General features: G+C 51.8%; 1 protein-coding gene across 6 annotated transcripts; it reads right to left on the reverse strand.

Moving 5' to 3' along the window:
• Positions 1 to 405: 405 nt before the first annotated feature.
• Positions 406 to 25,345, reverse strand: TRAF1 (TNF receptor associated factor 1). 6 transcript variants are annotated; one of them, XM_084994280.1, is made up of 11 exons: positions 25,265 to 25,345; positions 23,859 to 25,074; positions 23,241 to 23,295; positions 22,319 to 22,501; positions 21,749 to 22,154; positions 19,342 to 19,426; positions 9,941 to 10,006; positions 9,039 to 9,449; positions 6,696 to 6,873; positions 4,651 to 4,799; positions 406 to 1,698 (listed from the first exon to the last, which is right to left on the reverse strand). In XM_084994280.1, the coding sequence occupies exons 5-11, from the start codon at positions 21,886 to 21,888 to the stop codon at positions 1,480 to 1,482; spliced, it is 1,248 nt and encodes a 415-aa protein (XP_084850406.1). In that variant the 5' UTR covers positions 21,889 to 22,154; positions 22,319 to 22,501; positions 23,241 to 23,295; positions 23,859 to 25,074; positions 25,265 to 25,345; the 3' UTR covers positions 406 to 1,479. The 6 variants fall into 6 exon arrangements, with proteins under 6 accessions (XP_084850406.1, XP_020923836.2, XP_084850423.1 ...); XM_021068177.2 differs by lacking the exon at positions 23,859 to 25,074; XM_084994297.1 differs by lacking the exon at positions 25,265 to 25,345 and having other exon boundaries at positions 21,749 to 22,060; positions 23,859 to 24,341.
• Between the last annotated feature and the right edge of the window lie 627 nt (positions 25,346 to 25,972).

Here is a 25,972-nt window from a genome sequence, read left to right on the forward strand (position 1 = left end):
GTAGAGGAAGAACAGGCGGCAGGGGAGGCTGATGGGGAGAGGAGTGGGGACCTGCCCTGGAGCTCTGAGCAGCAACGTGACGTCTCAGGGGCTCTGGGAAGTCAGGCGAGGTCCCTGCAGGGGGCTCCAAGGCGAGAACACAAGCGTGGGCCGCGGCCAGGCCAGGTGGGCAGTGGTGCCGGGGCCTTTCGCTCTCCAGCCCCTCCTGTGTAGCATCTCCTTTGAGGTCCCAGAACCCAGCAAGGGAGGAGGGTTCCCCATTACAGACAGAGGATTGAGGCAGAGAGGGCCACTTCTGTCAGCACACCAGCCCTGGATGTCACCTGCAAAACTGGCCGCACCACCCAGAGCTCGAGTTACCACCAATGCCCACAACCATACCCTTTATGAAAACTGCAAAAGAGATTTAAAAAAAACTCTTCCTTTGGTTTTATACATATAAAAGGACAACCTCTGCTGGTGGCTCAGAGGTCCATCAACTAAAGATGCAGTTACCTTGGGTTCACCGGGTGACCTGGGATTCTGGAAATGGCAAGCGTGAGGCCCCCAGGCAGGGAGTGTGGACACCTCGTGCCTCTCTCCTTCTCTACACTCCTCCTGGCTGCTCCTGGGAGCTCAGGGACCTGGTTTCACCTGGAGGAGGTGGAGGGGAGCTCGGCTGGGGGAAGTGCAGAATGCAGGGCTGTGTGTGGCTCTGCATGGAGGGGAAGCAGAGCTGCCAGGCCCCAGGTGGCAGATGCCGTGCAGGCCAGCCTAGCCCACTGGGTGGCACTGAAGGCGAGTCAGGAACTGGAGGACACGAGGCTCCTGAGTGTTCCTGGAACTCTGCAGCCCTAGGCTTCATCTGGCTCAGGAGACCTAGAGCTAGATACTTTCTGGGTTGGAAGGAATCTTGAAGGTCTTCGAATTGGCCCCCCAAGTTTGATGCCCTCCACCACACATACCCTCTGGCTCTGCTTGCTCACCTCCAGTGGTGGGGAAATAAGTCCAGGCCAGGACAGACTGAATTCACACTGGCACCCTGTGCCCTCCACCTCCCGGTCCCAGCTCTGACCCTGTGCAGGAAGAGAGCAAGCACACTCTCCACAGTGGCCTGCGGAGGCCTTCCTGTCCCCAGAGCTTCTTTGCGAGGATCCACATCTCCAGGTCACCAGCCACGTCCTTCTCATCTTGGCTGGAGTCTGCCTCAACATCCAGGGCCGGGGTGGCCCCTGGGCCTCCAGCATTGCGTGGTCAGTGCAGGGGGAGCAATCCCGCACTGCCTCTTTCTGGACCCTGTGCCTCTGTGGGCCTGGCCCAAGGTCCTGCCAGCCACAGTCAATCTGCCAGCCCCGCTCAGGTCATGCCAGCTCCAGCCAATCACTGTGCCCTGGGATCTCGGGCGCCAAGGGCAGGACCTCAGTTGTCTCCCTGCATCCCCGTCTGAGCTGGGGTTCCCTTGAGACCGCAGTGTGGCTTGCTCTGCCCTGCCCGCCCACCCTAAGCGTTTGTCTCCACGATGCACTTGAGGAACATAGTGTCATCCTTCACGTAGGCATGCTTGGGGGACTGCAGCTTGTTGAGAGGGAAGAAGAGCGGGCAGCCACTGGCCACGTTGGTTTCACTCTGGGGCCGCTGGAAGGATGCTGAGGTCAGGTCGGGCCGGAAAGCATCAATGGCGTGCTCACGGTTGTTCTGGTCAAGCAGCATGAAGGTGACCTGTGGGGCAGGGGCGAATGGGAGGTCAGGGCTCCGGGCTGTGTCTGTCACCTGTGAAGCCCCTCCAACCCTGATCTCACACTGTCAAAGAAACAGGCAAGGATCACACGTGGCGTATCGTGAGGCGCCGGGAACGGAAGCACCTGGAACATGAGCAGCCTTTAGGAGTGTCCTCTGCTTAAGGCTCAGATGGTGCAGCCACAGGAAGTGGGGGATGCAGATGGCACTGTCAGCTGCGTCTGGCTGCTGCTGGGGGCTAGACATAGGACTAAGCACTGACAGGGGGCCTGGACTCTGTAACCCACCATGGCCCTTCCTGTTCTGAGATTTCTGATCCTTCAACTGTGGCTGGAGCCTCCAGGGCAAGGCAGAGAGGCAACAGCGGAAGGGGCTTCCCTTGAGGGGATGTCAATCAACACCTCAAAACACGAACCCAGCTTCTGGTCTACCCGGGGGCTCTGTGTGCCCTGGAGAAGCTGATGATCTCAAAGTGACATATACCCTCCTCCCAGGCACATGTTACCGAAATGCCCGTTGGGACATGAAGCGGCTTCCCGCTGCGGCAGTTCTCACACTTGGCTGCACTTTAGAATTCCCTGGGAAGCTCTGAAGAATCCTGATGCTCAGGCTCCACCATTCAAAGCCGTGAGACCCAGTTACTGGTATTTTAAAAATCTCCCCAGCACGTTTGGGGACCACTGACCTGTTGGCTCATACCCAGACCACCGTGGCTCTCCCACCCCTGCCCCCACCTGCTTTTCCCATCCCCCACCCCCCTACCAGCTGAGGTCTGGACTCCACACCCTCCTCTTCCCACCCCCACCCCCTGCTGTTCATCTATAGGGAATGCCTGTCTACCCACCCCCCTCGGTTCCCACCATTTGTTTATTTATTTATTTGTCTTTTGTCTTTTTAGGGCCACACCTGTGGCATATGTAGCTTCCCAGGCTAAGGGTTGAGTCGGAGCTGTAGCTGCCTGCCTACACCACAGCCGCAACAACATGGGATCCGAGCCGCATCTGCGACCTATACCACAGCTCACGGCAACAGCTAATCCCCAGGGATTGAACCTGTGTCCTCATGGATACTGGTTGGGTTTGTTAACCACTGAGCCACAATGTGAAATCTCCCCCTCCTCCCCGCTTTCAAATATTTTAAAACAGAGTTGATTTTTTTGGAGCCATTTCAGGGGCACAGCAAAACTGAATGGAAAATACGGAGACTTTCCAGAACCCCCTTCCCCACCCTACCCCTCTTACGATCAACACCCCCTCCAGAAGGACACATTTGCTACAACTGACGAACCTATCTTGACACATTGTATTCCCCCTAAGTCCCTAGTTTATATTTTTTTATTAACATATGGTTGATTTACAATGTTGTGCTAATTTCTACTGTACAGCAAAGTGATTCAGTTATATATACATATCCCAGGAGACTGGATATAGTTCTCTGTGCTGTACAAGAGGATCTTGCTGTCTATCCATTCTAAATGGGACAGTTTGCCTCTACTGACCCCAAACTCCCAGTCCATCCCACTCCCTCCCTCCCCGCACCCTGGCAACTGCAAGTCTGTTCTCTATGTTCGTGCTTCTCTTTTGTAGATAGGTTCAATTTGTGCCATATTTGAGATTCCACCTATCCAAAGTTCCTAGTTTACATTAAGGTTCATTCTCAGTGTTGTACATTCTGTGGGTTTGGACAAACGTATAAAGACATACATCCATCATTATAACATCACTTCAGCGTATTTACGCAGCCCTAAAAAATCCTCTGCATCCACCTGTTCATCCTCCTCCCCTCCATCAAACCCTGGCAACCACTGATCTTTTTATTTCTCCACAGCTTTGCCTTTTCCAGAATGTCATATAATTGGAATCATACAGGATATAGCTTTTTCCCATTGGCTTCTTTCATTCAGTAATGTGCACTTAAGGTTTCTCCCTATCATTTTGTGACTCGGTAGCTTCTTCTTCTTCTTTTTTTTTTTTTTTTTTTGGTCTTTTTGCCATTTCTTGGGCCACTCCTGTGGCATATGGAGGTTCCCGGGCTAGGGGTTGAATCGGAGCTACAGCCTCAGGTCTACGCCAGAGCCACGGCAATGCAGGATCCAAGCCATGTCCACAACCTACATCACAGCTCATGGCAACGCCGGATCCTCAACCCACTGAGCAAGGCCAGGGACCAAACCTGCAACCTCATGGTTTCTAGTCGGATTCGTTAACCACTGAGCCACAACGGGAACTCCGGTAGCTTCTTTCTTTTTAGTGCTGAATAATATTCCACTGTCTAGATGTACTACAGTTTAATTATCCATTCATCTTGGCTACTTCCCAGTTTTGGCAATCACGAATAAAGTTGCTATAAATACCTGTGTGCCGGGTTCTGTGTGGCCCTAAGTTTTCAACTAGTGGGGTAAATACTAAGGAATGTGATTTCCAGATCACATGATAAGACTATGTTTAGTTTTGTAAGAAACCTCCAAACCATCTTCCAAAGTGGCTGTACCATTGTATATTCCCACCAGCAATGCATGGAGTTCCTGGAGCTCCACATCCCTGCCAACATTTGATGTTGTCATTGTTTTGGATTTGGCCATTCTAAAAAGTCCACAGTGGTATCTGCCTCCTTCACTTTTTTTCTGAGGATGCTGCCTGTTCAGGCTAGCCCCACAGCACCTCCTCTAGGCAGTGTTCCTTATTTACCCCGCCATGTGAATTCATCTCTATACGCCTTCCAGGGGCGCTGGGACAAGCGTTTTAGCTCCTGGACTCACAGTGAAGGAGGGAGACCTGGCTACTAGATGTGAACTTAAGCTCTTGTTTTATACCAGGGGACACTGATTACACAGAGTGCAAAAGACTTGCTGAGGTTGCACAGGTAAGTTCATGGCTAAACCAGGTCCAGGACCCAGGGTTCCTCCACCCCGCTGCATGGTTCACCGGCTCCTACCTTGTTCCGGAAAGGCCACGGCAACAGAGCATCGTACTCTCCTCTCATGATCACGATGAAGAGTGACAGGTGGGTCTTCTTGCCTGTCCCGTCCCCGTTCAGGTAGAGCCGCAGGCACAGCTTGTACCCATACTTAGCAGTGTAGAAAGCTGAAATGCGGAAGCCTTAGTCAGCACCGAGGCAGCTGGAGGGTGCTGGACTTTGCCGATGAGGAAACTGGGACTGGCATGGAGGCATGCCTGAGTCATGGCTCAAAATTAAGAAATCTGGGGCTGGAGCCCAGCGTCCTTCTCCATTACGGAGCATCAGATCTTGGAGATCTTCTGGCCCAGTGGCTGTCAAAGGCCATCAGAATCATAGATCACCAGGTCCCACCCCTGGGGCTTCTAACTCAGCAGTGCTGGGGGAAGACCGAGAATCTGCATTTCTAACAGGGGTGGTGATGCTCCTGCCTTGGGATCACATTTCTTTGTTTGTTTTCTGTATTTTGGGGCTGCACCCATGGCATAAGAAGGTTTCCAGGCCAGGGGTCAAATCAGAGCTGCTGCTGCCAGCCTATGCCACAGCCACAGCAATGCCGGACCCTTAACCTATGGAGCGAGGCCAGGGATTGAACCTGCATCCTCATGGATACTAGTCAGGTTCATTACCACTGAGCCACGATGGGAACTCCCTATACTTCTGATTTAGCAGCCTGTGTTTTACAGTCGGGAACCCGAGCCCAGTGAGGGGAAGTGGCTGGCCACAGTCTTACATTGTGTTGGGGCAGAGCCAGAATTAGGAGCCAGGCCTCCGACCTCCCCCCAACACTGACTTCTTTCTGCTGCCCTAAGCCAAGTGGCTGGGGTCTCCTGGAGGCTTGGGGAGAGTGGGACGGCTCACAGTTCTGCCGGCCACCCTTGGCAAAGGCCCCTGGTGTGTGATTAAGCCCAGGGGCCTGTGGTCTCTCTCCCTGGGCAGCTGAAAGAGCCACAGGAGTGTGGGTTCCAGGGGCTGTCACCATGAGGGCCCCTCCGGGAGGGCTGAGGGAGAACAGGGTGTGGGAGCAGACAGGAAGGAGCAGAAGAGGGACAGGCTGACAGTCTGACTCATCTCTGCCCTTTACGTTGTGGTAAAGAGGGAAGCCAGAGACACTGCTCGATTTTTCCCTCTTTGGAAAGAAGCCAGGACAAGAGGCTTACGGGTAGAAGGCAAGCCCCCCCCACCCCCGCCCGTGAAGGGGCTGCCCCTGCTCCGGAGGAACGGGGCCTGGCTTTGTGACCCAGCCTGCAGCCTGCTCTGCGGTGTGCGGCAAACTCCAATGCCCCTCTTAATCCCGGTGCTGTTGGCCTTGGCTGTGCCAGGAGTGGAGGACAGAGAGGGCATGAGGCTGAGGCAGATGCGAGTGGTGAGAACTCCTCCGCAGAAATCCTCCTCACTGACCCACCTGTTTACTCAGAAGCACACGAGTGACGCAAAGGGGGAAAGCACACAGGTCTGAGCACAGCCATACACGCTGTTACAGAAACGGAGAGCCGTTACTTAAGAGACACATACACAGAGCAACTGCCCACTTTGTGCAAGACGTTGTGCCAGGCCCATGGGGCCCCAGAAACGAGTAGGAACTGCCCCGGCTGACACAATACTCACTCATGTGCTCCCCACAGCCGGACACAGATGCAGGCTGTCTGACCTAGTTCTCCACTATTTCTGCCCCCTGGGTCTCTGAGGGCAGGGACACCCACCTGAGAAAGTCGTCCTCGGCTTCCCTCGCCCCTGCACAAACTCTGGTTCACAGCACACCCTCTCTCACAACTGAGTCCACACAAAGTAGCTAACAATTTCACTCCTAGTCGCAGAATACAAGGGAGGCCCAGGCCTGCCCGGGGCAAACAGCCCTGCTCCAAGCGGCTGGGTGGAGAGGGACCTACCACCCCTGCTGCCCAGCAGGGCAGGGGGCCTGGATGCAGCATGGCCGTCAGAGCTGCCCCCCTCCCCTCTCGTTTCTTGGGCCCCATGGGGCCTGCCTCCCCCAGTTGGTATCTGGGCCCCTGGGGAAGTGTGACCTGGGGAGAAGAGGCTGACGGTTCTGCCACAGGCCGACTCATGGCACCGCCTGGTGACGTTGGTGATCTTCCACAGGAAGGTGCCGTCGAAGGAGGCCTCCTCCAGGAGGCGGAGGCTCTGCTCCAGCTTGCCCAGGGCCTGGTCTTTCTGGGCCAGGGTCTGCTGCAACTCTATCACCTGCGCGGAGAAGCCCACTCAGTCAGGGACACCAGACCCTGGCTCGGGGGTGGGGTGGGGATGGCGTGATGGAGACAGAACTGCCCCAAACACGCCTTCCTGACCGCGCTGCCCTCGGCCGGGGGCACCTGCCTTTGTGTGTGCCACCCCTCCTGCCTGGACCTCCTTTTCCTTCCTTCTCCACTGGCCAACTCCTACTTATCTGTCAGGAATCTGGTACCCACAGTCCTTCACAGCCCTCGCTCAGCTGGTTCCTCTCTCTCATCTACATTTTTACAGCACCCTTACCACAGTCTGATGTATTTTTCTGCCATTCCTAAGGATAGATGGTCTCCCTTATCAAGGGCTGGGTCCATACTCATTTTATCTGTGTCTATGTCTGACACAGTGCCTGGCATGTAAAAATAAAGTCAGGAAAAAAAATTTTTTTTTTTTTTTTGTCTTTTCTAGGGCCACACCTGCAGCACATGGAGGTTCCCGGGTTAGGGGTTTAATTGGAGCTGTAGCCATTGGCCTACGCCAGAGCCACAGCAATGCGGGATCCGACCACAGCTCACGGCAATGCTGGATCCTTAACCCACTGAGTGAGGCCAGGGATCGAACCCACAACCTCATGGTTCCTAGTCAGATTCGTTAACCACTGAGCCACGACGGGAACTCCAGGAAATTGGTTGATGATCTGAAGGTACAGTCACTGACCTCAGGGAGGTCACCACCTTCCAACCAGGCAAGAGTTACATAAATAAAACCTTTAATCGGTCACTCAAACCCAGCGCCTGGCACTTCTGGTCAGTTTCCGCATTGACATTTGAAAGACAAAATCAATGACAAACTGATTCTTGGGTGTGCTCAGGTAGGGAAGTCAGGAATGGAAGTGAGTGTCCTTAAAGAAAATTGAATCCCTGGAGTTCCCTGGTGGCACAGAGGGTTAAGGACCTGGTGTTGTCACTGCAGTGGCTTGGGTCACTGCTGTGGCATGGGTTTGATCCCTGACCCAGGAACTTCCATGTACTATGGGAGCAGCCAAAAAAAAAAAAAAAAAAAAAAAAAAAAAGGAAAGAGAATTGAATGCCTAATTTTACATATGGGAAATTTGTGGTCCTGTGACTTTCTCAAATCTACACAGCAAATTAATGGCAGACCTAAAACTAAAATTCAGGCCTAACTCAACATGAGACAGGGATGTAATTGTGGCTGCCCTCCACAAAAAGCAACATTAGCATTATGACTGGTTATATTAAGAAAAGTATAAGTTCTGGAACAAAGGAGGGGACAATCTGGCTTGACCAAGAACTGTCAGATAAATAGATTATCTGATGGTCTTGGACCACTGCTCTGAGTGTGTGGAATCCTTTAGAGACTGAGCCAGAATATATGAGGCCAGCATGAAACAATGTGATCTGATGAAGGGGTGAAGGTTCCGGGGGGAGGTTAGCCTAAAGGATGAAACAACAGGATATTATTATTGACTGCTCATCTCTGAAGGGCTTCCATGGGAGCTAGAAGGCAAATATTTTGTGTGCCCTCAGTGGCAGGGCCACAAACAATGCACGGAAGACTAAGAGAAGCTGTTTTAGTTTAGCATGAGGGAGAATTTTCTAATAGTGAAAAATGGCCAGTAATGAAATGAGATGGCTGGGGTGGGAATATCTTACTGCAGAAACTCAAGAAAAGGAAATGAAGCACTGGATGAGAGAGTCTGACCTGGACTATAACTTGAGTCAGTCCTCTTCCTAGAAGGTCTTGAGACACTGGAGGGATATATATATATATATATAGTCTTTTTAGGGCTGCACCCACAGCATATGGAGGTTCCCAGGCTAGAGGTTGAATCAGAGCTGTAGCTGCCGGCTCATGCCACAGCCACAGCAACATGGGATCTGAGCCGTGTCTGCGACCTACACCGCAGCTCACGGCAATGCTGGATCCTTAACCTGCTGAGCAAGGCCAGGGATCGAACCCACGTCCTCACGGATGCTAGTCAGGTTTGTTAACCATTGAGCCATGACAAGAACTTCTGGAGGGATATTTTTGATGGAGGAGTGATTGCTCTGAGCAGGTAGAATGCTTAGGAGGAAGGCTAGTCCACTGCCCTGGAGACAAGATGGGGGAGAAGGGACCCCCCCTGAGCCAGCCTTGAAGGTGAATGTGCCTCCCATGCTCACCCTCTGTTCCAAGCTCTGGATGTGCTCTCTGTCCAGCTGGCTCTGGTGGATGGAGGCAGCCAGGGCCAGGTTGGAGGCCTCCACCTCCTTGTTGAGGACGGCGACAATATTCTCAAACACGCACAGCTTCCCCTCCAGCTCTGTCAGGAGCTTCTCTTTCATGAAGTGCTGCAGGGCCTGTTCCTCCTGGCTCTCGGAGCAGGGGGCCCGGTAGCAGTCCACCTCTAGGTCCCCAGCCACCTCCACGGCCCCCTGCAGCTGCAGGTCTGACAGATTCTGCTCCAGGGCCATGGGCCCGGACCCCGAGACAGAGCCCAGCTGGGCCTTCCACTGTTTCATGAACCCCAGCAGCAGGTTGAGGTGAGTGGCCTGGGAGGTGACCTCATGCTCCTGTATGAACTTTGGGCTCCCCTGCCAAGAGAGTGGGGCTGATGAGTGAAAACACAGAAGGAGGAGGGAGGACCAGGGAGCCTGGGAGAGTCCTGGCACCAAAGGTTGCCAAGGGAAGTCCTTTCCATTCACTTGGCAAAGGGAAGCATGTAGTAAGAGGGATTCGGAGGACCCTGCTATCAGACATGCCCATGGTGAGCCAGGGGCATCCCAACCTCCACGGCAACATTTCTGCCCTGCCCTTGGGCTCAGGGATGATTCAGGACCATGGAGAGAGGCACAGGGCTTTGGGTGGGGGTCATTTTAGCGGTGCTACAATGTCAGGTGAGACATGACAAACTCCCCTGAGAATGAAGATGATTTACTAGTGATTCTGCTGCTTGGGGAAGTCACATGAGGGACATCCAGAGGAGTCGCTTGATGTTGCGGGAAAATCCTAGAGGGGGTGAGCGGGGAGATGCAGGAGTCTGGGACAAGTGTATGGACCTTCTCTCTCACATTCAGATGCTTACCTTGAAGGAGCAGCCAACACCGGCAAAAGGGCATCCAACTCCAGCCTCAGCCACCTCGGGGTGATCCTAAAAATAATAACCATGTCACTGGATGTTACTGGGGTCCCCAGTGTCACTGAAGCTCTCTGCTAAGCACCAACATCCACCAGGCATGAGCTGGGCTGGGTCGCAATACTTTGCACATGCTGTTCCTTCTGCCTGGCTGACTTCCTTCCACCCTTCAAGCTTTAGACCTTCTGCGACCCTCCTTCAAAACAAGATCAGGGCCCCTGCCGTAATCCTGGGAAGCGATGCCACTGTTCCTGTTGGGACATGTTCCACCCAGCCCCATAATCGTCACTCACTCTTTGGCTGTCCCCACTGGTCTAAGGGCTCTGTGAGGGTCCTAGATGTGTTTCCAGTCCTGTCCCCACTGGTCTAAGGGCTCTGTGAGGGTCCTAGATGTGTTTCCAGTCCTGCCTGGTGCAGAGGAAACCCTCAGGACATGCTGGGTGCATCCTGAAGCCCATGGGGCTCTCCTCACAATTTTCATCTGCATGCCTCATGGGCAATCCATCCCTGACTGAGGTGTGCCTGCCCTGCACTGCCCTCCCTTCCAGGTAATGGAGAGCCCGAGGGAGTGACACAGAAGGGTCTCAGTGCTCAACAGCGACTTGACAATACTGCTAACTATGCAGAGGTCTGAGGAGTTTACAAAATGCTCTCACAGTCAAAATTCTTCCTAGGGCCCCTCACAACACTTGGGAATGGCAGGGTAGGTTTTTTTGTTCCCATTTAATTGATGAAATAACTGAGGCTCACAGAGGGGAAGAGATGTGCTCAAGGAGGGAGAGCTGGGAAGCAGCAGAGCTCCAGGGCTCTTCCCATCCCATAGCTCTATCTCTTATCAAAGGTCAGTCCAGGGAAACTGGGAGGACATTTCCTGCAAAAGGCAAACTTGGAAAAGGGCTTATCTCCAGAATATACAAAGAGCTCTTATGATTCAATAATAAGACAAACGACCTAATATGAAGTAGGTAAAATATTGAGCAGATACTTCCCCAAAGGAGATATATATATGACAAGCATATGAAAGGATGTTCAACATGACCAGTCATCAGAGAAATGCAAAATGTCACTGTCCACTCACTAGGTGGCTTGAATGTAAAAAGAATGACAGTATCAAATTTTGGTGAGGCTGTGAAAGAACTGCAACACTCATATGCTGCTAGTGGGAATGCAAAATGGTACAGCCTCTTTGGGAAAATGCATGCATGGGAGTATCTTGTAACGTTAAAGCATACTTGCAAAGTAACTTACTTTATAGACCATGCTTATCAAGTTATCATACAACCCACACATTCCTCTCCTAGGAATTTACCCAAGAGAAATGGAAACATATGTCCACGTGCCTATGTGAATTTCACAGCAGCTTTACGCTGGAGACAATCCAAGTATCCATCAACTAGTGAATGGATGAACAAAAGTGTGGTATAGCCACACTCTAGGATGCTACTCAGCAATCAGATGGACTAAATTACTAATACGTGCAGTAACGTGGAAGGACCTCAAGCATTATGCTAAATAAAAAGAGTCAAACACGAAAGATTCCATTCCAAACACACTAGGATTCCTTTCGTATGAGCCTCTAGGAAAGGCAGAACTATAGTGACAGAAAATAGATTAGTGGCTGCCTAGGGCGACAGGTGGGGAAGACTCACTAGCCAGGGGCACAAGGACATTTTTCTGGTGCATGAAACATTCACCCTCTTGACTATAGGTCACGCACAACTGTATACATTTACCAGCATTCATCAATCTGTACACTTAACATGAGAGAATTTTCCTAACTATAAATACTAGCTTGATCTTCCAAGAGCTCTGTTGTTTTTTTGTTTTTTTTTTTTAAGAATAATCTCACAGGGTGAAGTGAAGGGAGATTTGGATGGTAGGAGGGGAGGATAGAGGTCTTTGGAGCTGAGCAAATAGAAAGCCACACTAGTTATTATTCTTTAAAAGTGAAATAAGTGAGCGTTGTGGCCTTAATGATTACAATTGATTAGAGGCACAGAGCACAGTTCAGCAAAGTGCCACCCCCTGCCCCCTTTGCCTCACTGCCCTCGGCTTTAAGCACAAGTTGTTCCCAACGAAGAAGAGAAAACAGATGTTTTATCACAGGGCAGAGGGGGCAGTGTTGGCAGGGAGGCCCTGCTGGCTTTGGAACATGCCCCGTGATGCAGCCTGTCCCAGCAGGTAGCATCCTAACCTGTGGGAAGGACAGAGGGCCTGAGGCTGGTGAGGACCTGGTTCCAGGGTGGACGCATCAGGGTGACCTCTCAGGCCCTGAAACTCCTGACAAACCCATGATTCGAATCCTCTGTGGTTCTAGGGGTGTATGTTTGAAGTGAAAGTCAGAGGGAAGTGCAAAGGTGAAAGTGATAAAAGTAATGGTGGGATTCCAGAACCGCTCACAGGTGGACAGGCATGTGTTCCTTTGCCAGCTGAGCCTTGTCGTTTTGTGTCTGTTTGGTGAAAAGCATGCAAGCTGGAAAGGGCTGTGTGGGTGGAGCGGTCATCCTTGTCATTGTGTGTGATGGGAGGAGGCTGGAATCAGCCTCCCATGGCCTGCAGAGAAGGGGCAGGGGTGACTGGAGAGGCCAACGGTGGCCAGGCAGGGTTGGGGCCCCAGAGTCCCATCATCAGTCACTCTCTGTCTCTCATTCCTTGGGATGCTACAGGGGTTAAGGGGGTGCATTGTGGAGCCAGTCTGTCCGGGTGCAAAGCCCATCTTTGTCACTTTACATATAGCTGTGTGGCCCTGGGAGAGTTATTAGCTTCTCATGTCTCAGTTTCCCAATCTGCAAAAATGGGAATAATAACAGAACTCCCCCTTACAGAGTTATGGTGACATGATACCTGCAAATTCTGATATGAGCAACCTATTGTGCTATAACAAAATTCCCCATACTTAATGGCTTAAAACAACACACATTTATTATCTTACAGTTCTGGGGATCAGAAGTTCTAACACCAAGGTGTCGGCAGGATTGTGTTCCTTCTGGAGGCTCTAGGGGAAAACCTGTCCTCTTGTTTCTTCTAGCTTCTAGAACCTGCCCGAATCCCGTGGCTCATGGTCTCTCCCTCCATATTCAAAGCCACAGGGCATCTTCCAATCTCTGTCTGATTCTGACTCTCTTGTCTCCCTCTTTTGAGGACCTCTGTGATTACAATGGACCCACCAAATCATCTAGGGTAATCTCCCCATCAAAAGATCCTTAATTTAATCGCAGCTGCAAAGCCCCTTTGCCACTGTTATGGCCCCAGAACTGTGAGAAAATAATTTTCTGTTGTTCCCACCACCCAGTCTGGGGAACTTTATGATGTGAGCAGCCTGAGTAGACTAATGCAGCCATATAAGGTAACACAGTCACAGGTTCTGGGGATTAAGACACTGGCATCTTTGGGGAGCATCATTCTGCTTGAGGCAGTCCTCAATAAACGTTAGCCATTATTAGTAGTAATATTACTGTTATTAGCATAATTTTTCCTATGGATTAAGCACTGCCCTTGGGACCTCTTTTTCCTCCCCCCTAACTGCATCTCATTTAACTGTCACATCTCAAACTCTCAACAGCGAATTCTGTAAATTACCCATTGGATTTCCTCAGGGGTGAGGATAGGGTAGGGGTGAGGAACATCCCTAAATGCATGTGTATTTACCAAAGCATTTTTGCCTGTTATGTCACAGGATTCCGCTAATGATCCCTTTGAGGCAGACAGCATGGGATCCGCTTCGCCTTCATGCAGATGGGAAAGCTGGGTGAACAGCTTGCTCCAGGTCACATCAAGCTCGCATAGCTGAGGAGTGGACAGAATCTGGGTCCTCTGTCCCCCAGTCGGAGACCTTGCAGGCTCGCTGCTTGCCCCGCACCTGGGTGAGCACGACCCCATTGGCTCTCATGGGGCCACGAGGAGGGGCCTTGGAGGTTCTGCCTCTTGTGGTGATCAGGAAGCTAAATCTCAGGGATGGCTGGTGACTTGCATAAGGTGGTACAAGTTTGGGGCAATGCAGTGGTAGAGGCCAGGGGCCTGGAACCCATGTCCAGGGTCCTTCCTCCCCACCAGGGAGTCCTCTCCTTGACCAACGAGTGGCCTTGTCTGAAGGCTGGGGACCAAGGGCACAGGAGAGGGGATCAGGCTAGGTTGCAGAGGAAGAACGGGGCACGTGTCCTGGGCCAAGCCTGTGTCTGCCTGGTGCCACAAGTGGCCCCTGTGTGAGTGGCCTCATTGCCTGCAAACTGCTAAAAATAAAATCTGCAGTGCAATTTCCTCTGAAGAGGAAACAGAGAAAACAAAATCCTAGCCCTAAGGGAACACTCGTCCTTCTGTTCATGTCCCAGAAGTCTGGGGGTATGTGGTGTTCCCGGCTGCCCTGCTTACCCTTTGAGAAGAGGTCAGCAGAGGGCTCGTCCAGGGGCCCCCAATTGGAGACTTGTGGGCCTCCGAGAATGTGAGTGTTAAGAGGGTGCCAGGAGCATGAGAGCCGCCTCTGTGAAGCCACCACACAGAACAGAGTGTCTGCGACGTGCCGGGCACTGCCTATGCTGTTGCATTGGGCACAGAAGCTGGTCAAGGTCCTGGATGCCTGGAGGGGCCGTTTTTGCTTGGGCCTTGGTGAGTGCTGACAGAGAGGCACTCTACAGTGACAGGGAGGACCCGGTCCACCTGCTTCTAGTTGCCAGTTCAGGCCCTCCTCTGTCCCTGAGCCAGTTTCCTTTCTGGCAACCTCTGCTCAGCTCAACTGCCACCTCCTCCAGGAAGTCCTGCCTGATTCTCCTGATTGACAGTAGTCTTGCCCATTCCTGTTTCCACAGTGCTTGAGGTAGACTGTGTATTTAAACCTGCATAAAACATTTGGGGGCGATCCACCATCTGGAAGCAGCAGGGAGACGATGCCAGCAGCCCAGGGGGCAGGTGTTGGAGCCTGGCTCTGCCTCCCCTTTGCTATACGACTGGGCCAAGCACCTCCTCATTGAACCTCCATATATTACCTATTGGTGAAATAGGGGTATAACAGGATGTCACAGGACTGGCGAGGTTACAGATGCGACTGTCAAGCTCAGAGGTGTAAGGGGGTCCATTTCCAGGCACTGCCTCTCTAAGGATGCAGATATGCACAGAGGCTAAGGACAGATTCGAGAGGGACGTGGTCAGCACCCTTCCATAGACACAGAGCCGCCTCAGGGGACAGGAGGCTGCCTCACCTGCCCTTTGTTACCCCAAGGGAGACAGATTTCAGCTCAGTACAAACAGAGAGGCGAATGGTACAACAGCTAGTTCCCCATGGTGGAAGTGGGTGGTTTCACGGAGTAATGAGCTCCCTGTCACTGGAAGGACATGAAGCCACCTGGCAGGAATCAGCACAGAGTGGAAACTGGACTGGACAGCTTGACCTCCTATCGTTTTCTTCCTTCCTTCCTTCTTTCCTTCCATTCTCTCTCTCTTTATCTTTTTAGGGCCACACACGCAGCCTATGGTGGTTCCCAGGCTAGGGGTCTAATTGGAGCTGTAGCTGCCAGTCTATGCCACAGTCACAGCAACTTGGGATCTGCGACCTACACCACCACTCACGGCAACGCCGGATCCTTAACCCACTAAGCAAGGCCAGGTATCGAACCATGTCTTCATGGATATTAGTCAGATTCGTTTTCTGCTGCACAACAACAGGAACACCTCATTTTCTGATTCCAGAATAATTTAAAGCATTCTTGTAAGCCACTGGCAGCAGACACCAGCTTGTTTGTGACCTTCTTGAGTGGCCTCAGAGGGAAGAGAGTAAGAGAAACAATCCCTTTCACTGGGTCTCAGGTAGACAGAATTGACTGCGATTTCCCAGCCACCAGGTCTTCCTCTACTTCATTGTCACTTCTGTAGGAAGCTCATTTCAGGCAAGAACCAAGTCTCTAACTAGGTCAACAGGAATCCTTTAATACCTGCTTCTTACATTAGCCAATCAGTCTAGGGCTCTGAGCACTTCTGAGAGAGATACTAATCTAATGAAGTCAGAGGATGAGGACAAGCTGAAAAGCAGATGGCACGGAAAATGTTTGCAAGGACGGGTATCCGGGCTTAGCTCAGCTGATCTCCTGCCGGTCCCTTCCCCACCTCCATTTTCCAGGTTTCCCCAGATGCACAAACTTCCGAATCACCATGTATGCAAAGCATTGATTTAAAGTCAGCTGCCTGCCTTTAGTCAAAAGTCCCCCCAAAGTTCCCATTGGGTCAGGAGCTGGAGGAGTCCCTGGTCTTTCCACTTGTGGCTTTGTGCAGGTGTCAGACCACTGGCTCACCCTGCCCCCAGCTTTCCACTGGGGGTGCAGTGAGGGCCGCACTGGGGAGCACTCCCTCCCACTCTACAGTCTGTTCCAGTGCCTGGAAGTTCATCACCAGAAATGCCTTCCTTTGGTTTAAGGCAGCACGTTTCAAACTGTGCTCTGCAGGGCCCTAGGAATCCCCAGAGTCCCTGAGGAGAGGAGACAGGAGAACGAAGTGGGGTAGCCTAAAGGACAGAGTTCTGGGCTCCCCTTTAGTCCAGGGCGCTTCTACTTTCATCTGATTTCACATTAACGAAGATGAAAAAATTAATACTGGTTTGAGACCTATTAAAATACCTCTTCTCCATATTATCTAAGATTGAGACAATAAATCTGTACTGATTTTGATAAGAAACAAGAATAAAACAAGTTAAAAAAAAAAACAGTCCAGGCTGGTAGGGGCCTTTGAAAGCATCTAGCCACCTTCCCTTCTGAAAGGGGAGTACGGTGGCCCACAGAGCACAGAGATGCCCACATAGGGAATCTTGGGACGTTAGTCCAGGTGCCTTTTATCCTACTATCTCTTACTCTATTGCACAGTAAAACATTCTAGGGAAAAGCATTCAATCCTTACTATCATTCCCTTCAAGGCCTGCAGGTGAGGGGCTGCTGCAGAGAAGAAAGGAGAGCCCTCCAAACCAGCTCCGGGTGGGATAGGGAGGTCCCCCAGCTCTCTGTAGGAGACAGGCCAGAGTGGAGAAGAAAGAAGGGAAATACGGAGGCTTGCCTGCCTCTGGTTCCATGGCAGGAAGGAGAACCACCTGTCAGCCAGTGACTGGTATTCAGACACAGCAGTTGCAAGAAAAGCTTTACACACTCAACCCAGCTTCTTTACTTTATAGGTGCAGAAACAGGCCCAGGAGTCAGCTTAGCCATGTGCTGAATTATAGTCCATCCCTGGACACCAGACTGTGGTTTGGACAAGGAAGGAAGTTTTGTTTGAAAGGAGCCGGGTACCTTGCAGTGTGGACAGTGCAGGTGGCCTAATAGGTGAGACCTGGTCACTGGGGAGGTCTGCACGGAGATACCCCAGTGGGTGTCAGGGCCCACATCTAAGATGAGGGGGTTAGATTTGGAGCAAGGGTTCTTACAGCTTTGGAGTCATGGACCAATACAAATATGTTTGCTTAGTAAATCAGGAGATTAAAAGATTGCCATGTTTTTCTTCCACCAAATTTTATCCAAAGTTCTATTATCACACTGATCATTTCATTTATACGAAGACGTGAACAGGAAGGGCATAATCTCAGAGTAAAGGTTCATTCTATAAATGGAAAGAATTTAGTTTTATAAAAAAAACTCACAACAATTGCCTTATTTTTATCATTTTGTCATGAACTGGGGGAAATGGACCAGTGCAGAGTGGCAAGTGGGAACTTCTGGGTTGGACTCTGCCAGGGTCCTTCCAGCTCAGAAGGGCCAGGGTTCTTCTTTTTCTTTTTTGTCTTTTTAGGGCCACGCCCATGGCATATGGATGTTCCCACGCTAGGGGTTGACTCAGAGCTGTAGCTGCCAGCCTACTCGATAGCCACAGCAATGCGGGATCTGAGTCTACGACCTACACCACAGCTCACGGCAATGCCGGATCCTTAACCCACTGAGCGAGGCCAGGGATGGAACCCACGTCCTCATGGATGCTAGCTGGGTTTGTTAACCACTGAGCCATGACGGAACTCCAGAGGGGCCAGGGTTCTAAATTGGTGCCTGAAGATGACTCTAGCCCTCATACTTCCAAAGGTATTTCTTATTCTTGGAGGCACAGCTTGGCACAGCTGGAGAAGTGAGCTGACGATGGCCTGTTCCCGTCTGAGAGCAAAAAGGGCCAGAAAGAAGTGTCTAGATCAAGAGTTGGCAAACTTTTTCTCTAAGGGCCAGATGGTGAATATTTTGGGCCTCTGTTGCAACTACTCACCTTTACTGTCTTAGGGCAAAAGCAGCCACACACAAAACATACATGATGAGTTGTGTCTGCAAACCAACACAACTTTATTTATGGACCCCAAAGTTTGAATTCGACATAATTTTCTTAATTAAAAAAATTTTATAGGCGTTCCCATTGTGGCTCAGTGGAAATGAACCCAACTTGTATCCGCAAGGATGTGGGTTCGATCCCTGGCCTCATTCAATGGGTTAAGGATCTGGCGTTGCCGTGAGCTGTAGTATAGGTCATAGCTTGGATCCTGCATTGCTGTAGGCTGGCAGCTGCAGCTCCAATTCGACCTCTAGCCTGGGAACTTACATATGCTGTGGGTGCAACCCTGAAAGGACCAAAAAAAAAAAAAAATTATAGTCATACCTGTGACATATGGAAGTTCCCAGGCCAAGGATCAAATCTGAGCCACAGGTGCAGCAACACTGGATCCTTAACCTACTGCGTCACAGTAGGAACTCTTCCATATAATTTTCATGTGTCACAAACTCTCATTCTCCTTTCAATTTTTCAAGCTGTTTTAACTAATTTTTTTTTTTTTTTTGTCTTTTTGCCATTTCTAGGGCCGCTCCTGTGGCATATGGAGGTTCCCAGGCCTAGGGGTCGAATCGGAGCTGTAGCCTCTGGCCTACTCCACAGCCACAGCAACTCGGGATCCAAGCCGCGTCTGCAACCTACATCACAGCTCACGGCAACGCCGGATCGTTAACCCACTGAGCAAGGGCAGGGACCGAACCCGCAACCTCATGGTTCCCAGTCGGATTCATTAACCACTGCGCCACGACGGGAACTCCCCATTTTAATTATTAATGCCATTCTTAGCTTGCGGGCTGTACAAATGGGTGGCAAGCTGGGCTGGGCCCACAGGCCATGGTGTGTGGACCCCTGTCTAGACTGCTGTTCTCACCCTGAATCTGTGACAGACTGCCCAGGTGGTTTGGGGCAAGCTGCTTCCCCACCATGAAAGTCAGTCTCCTCACCTCTGACAAACCAAATTCAGTCTAGACTCAAGACAAGGAGGGAGGTGCCTGCCAGGGACTGTGTGGGCAGATGCCTACTTGGCCTCAACCTCGGCAAATGGAGACAATGAACAATCTTTCCTGGCAGTGCCAACATACCTTCTCCTGAGACAGAAGACTTCCTGGGCTTTCAGACGGAGTGTCGTCGCCTTTGCATTTGGGACAGATCTGATCCTCCCCGTTCCTGGGGACACATAAACAAATGATGCTGAGTGAGGCATTCACCACTCATGGCACCAACCTCCATCCCAATAGCTCCAAAAGCCTAGGCCTTGTCCAGCGTGGCGGCTAATACCAATGTGATACCAAATTCCAGACCCACCATCCCCAAACCTCAAAAGCACCAAACACTCAATGTTCTCCCACAGTTTGTGTGAGCTTCCCTGGCAGCCATATCTGGTCTGAAACAACTGGGGACAACTATCCGCCCTTACTTATCCCACTTAGTGTGAATATTCATGTTTGATTGCAGAAATGGTCATACGCTTGATTACAAGGTGTGGCCCCAATCCCTGCTAGAAAAATTACATAGTAACGCACTGACCTGCTTTTCTAAAATCTGAAAAACTTCTGAATTCCAAAATACATTTGACCCCAGGAGTCCAGGTAAAGGATTGTATACGTGTGGCTACATTTGCTTTTCTTAGCTTCCTCTATTTGATCTTCGTCTGTTACTTTTAGTAATTACAGATGACCATGGCCTCTCAGAACAAGAAGGGGCCTCTGAGAACACCTTGTCTGAGGTTCTTAACTGGGAGTGGGCGCCAGACTTTGAATGGGGTGACACAGGGGGCTATGAGCTTTTCCAAAGCTCCCAAGTGCTCTGATCCCCAGTGGCAGCCACTGGTCAGGCCCATGTTACAGGGAGGAGAACGAGACATGGGAGGACGTATGCGTCAGCCAAGGCAGCGTGAGGCAGGGGCAGAGCTGGGCAGAGCTCTTCAGGCTCAGGCCTGGATCCCTTCCCCACCTCTGCCAGGTTTTGGAAGAATGGGAAAGGAAGCCAAGAGACCCACTATGAAAGTCTGAGATGAACCCAGAACAATCAGCGAGATGGTAAAACCAGTCAAGCCTTGCTCCTCCTCCACGCCTGCCCTTCCCCCCAACAACCTCTCCCTTCTCTCAGCCTCCCCCTTGGTCAAAATATTTGAACTTTTCAAGCTTGCTTGAGTCAGTTTTCCCACCTTCTAAAGCTGTAAAGTCCCAAACAAAGGTCATGCTGGGGGCGCATGGCAGTTTAAGGACACATGGGTCAGGAAACTGACCTGGGGCAAACTGACCTAATCCCTCCATTAGGCCTCACTGTCCTCATCTGTAAAATAGGATCATAACATGCCCAGTTTTCCCAGACTCTTCTGAAGACACAAGGAGAGAGTGCCTGGCACACAGCTGATACATAATAGTTGCTTAAGGTTGGATGCTGAGGAGCTTATTGATATCAGATCTCTCTGAGTTACTCATATTTTAATTATAAATACACACTTATTTTATTTTATTTTATTTCATTTATTTTATTTTATTGTCTTTTTGCCATTTCTTGGGCTGCTCCTGCGGCATATGGAGGTTCCCAGGCTAGGGGTCGAATCGGAGCTGTAGCCACCAGCCTACACTGGAGCCACAGCAACGCGGGATCTGAGCCGCATCTACAACCTACACCACAGCTCATGGCAACGCCGGATCCTTAACCCACTGAGCAAGGCCAGGGATCAAACCCGCAACCTCGTGGTTCCTAGTCGGATTCGTTAACCACTGCGCCACGACGGGAACTCCCAATATACACGTATTTTAATATATAATATATATGAGGTATATTATAGATGAATATTTTATATATATGCAAAATGTGTGTATTACATATAGATATTTATATACATAGACATATATTTTATACATTATACATACATGGACTTCCCATGTGGCTCGCAGCATAACCATTCGGCGTTGCTTCTATATATACATATATAAATATATACTATATGGTTATACTAGATTTTTTTGTCCCCTTTAAAACTGTTCCCAGCAAACAACCCAAGGTGATGGGTGATATTGTGGAAGGAGATATATTTGCATAGCAGTTTGTCATTTAGCAGGGAGTTTATATTCACTATTACAAGAATTTTTTTGGCATCGATTGGGCCTTGGCACAATCCTGGGAGTTAGAAAATCACTTTATGGGCACTTTGTGGCCAAGGAAGCTGAGTCTTCAAGATGTCAAGGCAATTTGCACAGGCCACACAGTAAGTGAGTGGCCCAGCTGGGCCCAGAAGCTCTCCCTCCACCCTGCACAGCCTTCTGCTGAGGGAGCTGTTTTTCTGAGGCTACTCCTCCTTCTACCACTAGTCAGATGGGGCAGTGTCAGGGACCATGGGGAACAGGTGTGGAATCTGAGGCCAGAGAGGTGAGGTCACCTGCTTGAAGCCATGGTTCCTCTCTCACCCTTGCCTCCCATCAGGTATCCCTCCCGACACCTCCTCCCCTCACCCCCCTTGCTCCTCCAACCTCTCACCTCACGTTCTCGGGGAGACAGACGGTGCAGCAGAGGGGCTTGGGCTCTGCTGGGTTCTGGCAGATGGTGGGGGGGCACCCAAAGGGGAATTCGTTCTCATCAGGGGCCGGGCGGGGGCTGCTGGCTGAGCCAGAGGCCATCTCAGGGTCCCACGCTGGCCAGGGGAGGGGCCTGTCCGAGCTCCTCTGGGGAAGGGACCAGCCCCGTGGAGTCTGTGCTGAGAGAAGAGGTGAGTTCTGGCCGGGCCACCCTCTCTGATGAGGAGTCTGATGACTTTATCTTCTTGCTGTCTTGTGTGGTTCAACGTCACAGCTGAGTCACAGCAGAGAAGGGACAGGAATTACCCTTCATGGTGAAAAAAATCCCCTGGATGGTGACTGCAGGCTCTAGGAGTGTCCAGTTCATTCTTTCGAGCGTGAGGGAGGAGGAGAGCAAGTCAGAGAGAAAAAAGAACTGTGTCATGGACTTTTCAGGAACCGCAGTCAGAGTTCCCCCGTCGCAGGACCCCAGGCTGCTGCTAGCTTCCTCCCCAAGGGACAGGGGCAGAGAGAGCCACAGCCGGTGACTTGCCTGTGTTCCCTGGGACCTCCCAGCAGCCTAGGATTCTCGGTGGGGGTGGTCACTGCCCTCGTGGAAATCCCCAGGATTCTGGAGGCAGGTCCAAAAAGGCAAGTTCCGGGCGCATTAGCTCTGTCCTGTCCAGAATGTCTCAGGTAAAAGGCACTTCCTCACAGCAGGTCTCAGTGACCCCATCTGCAAAAACAGGAATTGCAACAGGGTGTCTCCAAGTCTTCTCTGGGCCCAAGTCTCATGGCCAAGGCAACCAGAGGCGGCAGCAGGCCTCTGACGACCCAGCCCTGCTGGTGGCAGTCAACAACAGCATGAGGACTACACCCGGCCCTTTCCTCCTTTGAAGTCCAAGACCTCAGGAACAGGGACTGCTCACAGCCCTCCCCCTAGGCCCCACTCAGGAAGTCATAGGTGGCCACAGACTCGGGTCAGGCGCCACCACTTCCCGGCCCTGAAGAGAACAAAGATCTAAGCAAATACAAGGTCACGGGGAGTTGGTCTCAGCAGCCAAGAGGGATGCAGATCCAGAGCTGTATGGCAGAACCAAGGCTCCTGGCACACCCACTGTGCGCTTGGCAACTTTTCCCTTCTAATTTCTTAGAGCACCCTGCTGGGAATTCCACAGGCACATACAGGCACAGAGAAGCAAGATGCCTGGTCCAGAGCCCCTCAACTCCTAGTTGTACAGCACAATTAGCACCAGGTCCTTTGGATTCCAAGCCCTGTGCCCTTCCTCCTCATCAAGACATGTGAAAGCAAGGTGGTTGGGTGGAGCCTACACGGCCAAGGATGGAAAAGATGTTCTTTCCACATCGATCCTGCTAGGCTGCTCCTAGAGGTTTTGCAAACCTTTACAGCAGCTTCAAATCACGGGCTCTGAGGTCTGACAGATCTGAGTTGGGATCCTGAGTCCATCACTTACTAGCCGTGGGTCCTGGGACAAGGTCAATGGCTTCTCTGAACCTCAGTTTCTGCATCTGTAAAATGGGGATAATGTCAGTTCTTACTTCACCCGACTCTTGGGATGACTAAATGAGATCATGGGTGAAAGCGTGGCATGGTGCATGGCCCAAGGGAAATATTCAAAAAGCTTTGCTGTTGATGATGGCCAGAGCCCTCCCAGCTCCTCAAGATCAGGAAAAAAAAGATTAAAATGGTAAATTATTTTTTATTTTTATTTATTTTTTGTCTCTTTGCCATTTCTTGGGCCGCTCCTGCGGCACATGGAGGTTCCCAGGCTAGGGGTCTAATCGGAGCTGCAGCTGCCAGCCTACGCCAGAGCCAGAGAAACACAGGATCCGAGCTGTGTCTGCAACCTACACCACAGCTCATGGCAACGCCGGATCGTTAACCCACTGAGCAAGGGCAGGGACCGAACCCGCAATCTCATGGTTCCTAGTCGGATTCGTTAACCACTGCGCCACGACAGGAACTCCAAAATGGTAACTTATGCTTATACAGTGTTTTCACATTCATCAACTTTAGTTGAGCCTCGCAAGTGGGCAAGGCAGGTCAGACCCCCATAAACTCAACTGCTCACCTTCCCTGGAGAAGGCAGGGGATGCTGGCAAAGACGGCACAGCACCTACCCTACCACTGCAGTGGAAATCTGGACCTCCGCCCTCTCCTGGGCCAGCCCTGGTCTGGCTCTGTCTCAGGAGATGACTTTGAGGCTTACTTCAGAGAAAAGAAGAGCAGAAAGCCACTCCCTTAACTGCATCCCCCAAATCTGCAAACTTCCCTGCATCCCCACCTGTTCCCTCTTTTCCTTGGTTTGGCACTGAAAGGCACTTATCTCTCCATCCAAGTTCTGGGTCCCTTCCTTTCTGCTCCCTTTTCTCTGCTCTCTGTCTTCAATGCCTCCCAGCTCCTTCCTATCAGCATCAGAATATGCCCAAGCTGCTCTAATAATTAAAAGTGAAAAGTAATAGGTACTTCTCAGCACTGTGTTAAGTGCTATTACAGACACCATCTCATCTAGTCTTCACCTGAACCCTGTGAGGCAGGCATTGTCATCTTCACCCCCAATTTACAGACAAGGGAACTGAGGCGCAAAGAGGGTCAGTGGCTTGCCCAAGGGCTCAAAGATAGGACTCTGGAATCCTGAGCCTACGTTCTAACCACATATCAGCTTTAAAACCCTCTTCACTCTCACTCCACATTCCTCTCCAGCATCCTCACACTCTCCTCCCTTTAACAAAACTTCTAGAAAATACTGTCTAAAAGGCGCTCTGCGTCCTCACTCCAATCTCCACAGAATCATCTCCCCAAGTTTCTCAATGTGAAGGCTGCCAAATGCCCAGGGTTTGTCCCAGGTTCTAGTCAACCAGCCCTGTGGCCTGCACCTGATGCGCCACCTGGCACCTTTCCATTTCTCTACTTTTCTGTGGCTTTCTGCACCCCTTACGTGCTCCCTGCCCCTATTTCTCCCGCTGCTCCTCCTAGTCGCCTTGACCCTTTACTACTCTGAACCTCCATCCACCCCATCTTCCCGAGAGTCCCCTTGGGCCGTCCCAGGTAGGGTTGGTCTCCCGGCTTTTTGATCCCACTGCGTCCGAAGGCAGCTGGAGCACATTCCCCCGCCGCCCGGCGTGGTAATGCCGGGCGGCCTGTCCGTGTTGCCCAGCCCCGTTTGTGCGCTCTCCGGAGGGCAGGTGACAGTCGTCTCGCCACATCTCAAGAAGCGTGCCGAGCGCGGGGAGCAGAGCAGCCCGTGTCTATTCAAGGATGAGAGACTCCAGCGCTGCCCCAGGAACCTGCAAGAAGGGCGGGGGCAGCGAGTCGGTGTCCCGGCGTCGCGCGGGGAGGTCTGCATTTGGGGAGCCCCCGCCCCAGCGACCTGGAACCCGGCTGCCGGCGGCGGGGAGCGCGGGGGCGGGGGGCGGAGCCCTCCGCAGTCCGCGGGCGGGTGAGGGCGGGTGAGGGGCGGGGTGCAGTGCAACCAACCTCTGCGCTGCCGCCGCCGCCGCCGCCGCCGCCGCCGCCGCCGCCGCCGCCGCCGCCGCCGCCGCCACCGCCACCAGCTCCCCGCGGCCCGGCGGGAGCTTCCGGTGGTGAGGGTACTTGGCCCGGCGGCGGAAGCAGGGGAGGGCAGGCCCCGGGCGGGTTCCTATAGCCTGAGCCGCCTCCCGAGGCCGCCCTGGGGGCGGGGCGAGCGCACCCAGATCGGGAAACTGAGGCCCGGCTCCGCGGCGTCGCAGGCTTTGGTTTTCCACTGAAAAGGCATTTTTCCGTTCCCCTCCTCCCCGCGCGTGTTTCTAGCACATGTGTGGGATTCGGTAAAGTGTTCGCAGAATAAACGAATTCAGACCTGGGACTTGAGCCCCCACCCCTGACCTCTGCCTGCCTGCAATCCCGCGTACGGTGGGCGGAGCAGTAGCAAAACCCGAGTCTCAGCCCTCTTGGATTCGGGCAAAGATCCTACACGGGCTCGTTCAAGCTCTTTGGAGCAATCAGCGAGGAGATGTGCAAGGCAATTCCGAAGGCACAGAGCTTATGCAAAACTGGATGTTTTCAGGAGCCATTTCTGGTTTTTGTTTAAACACACACAGAGCCGATTATTCCCTATGAATTTTGTGTGTATCAACCAAAATAGTTACAGAACTTAGTGTTGGGGTAGAATTTTTGTTTAAAAGATACAAACAACCTTTATTT

This window comes from Sus scrofa, chromosome 1 (assembly GCF_054392235.1).
Source record: "Sus scrofa isolate SSC_HxYL_T2T_F1_AM1 chromosome 1, Sscrofa_HxYL_maternal_Yorkshire_Landrace_v2.0, whole genome shotgun sequence".
In the NCBI taxonomy this organism is placed as follows: Eukaryota; Metazoa; Chordata; class Mammalia; order Artiodactyla; family Suidae; genus Sus; species Sus scrofa.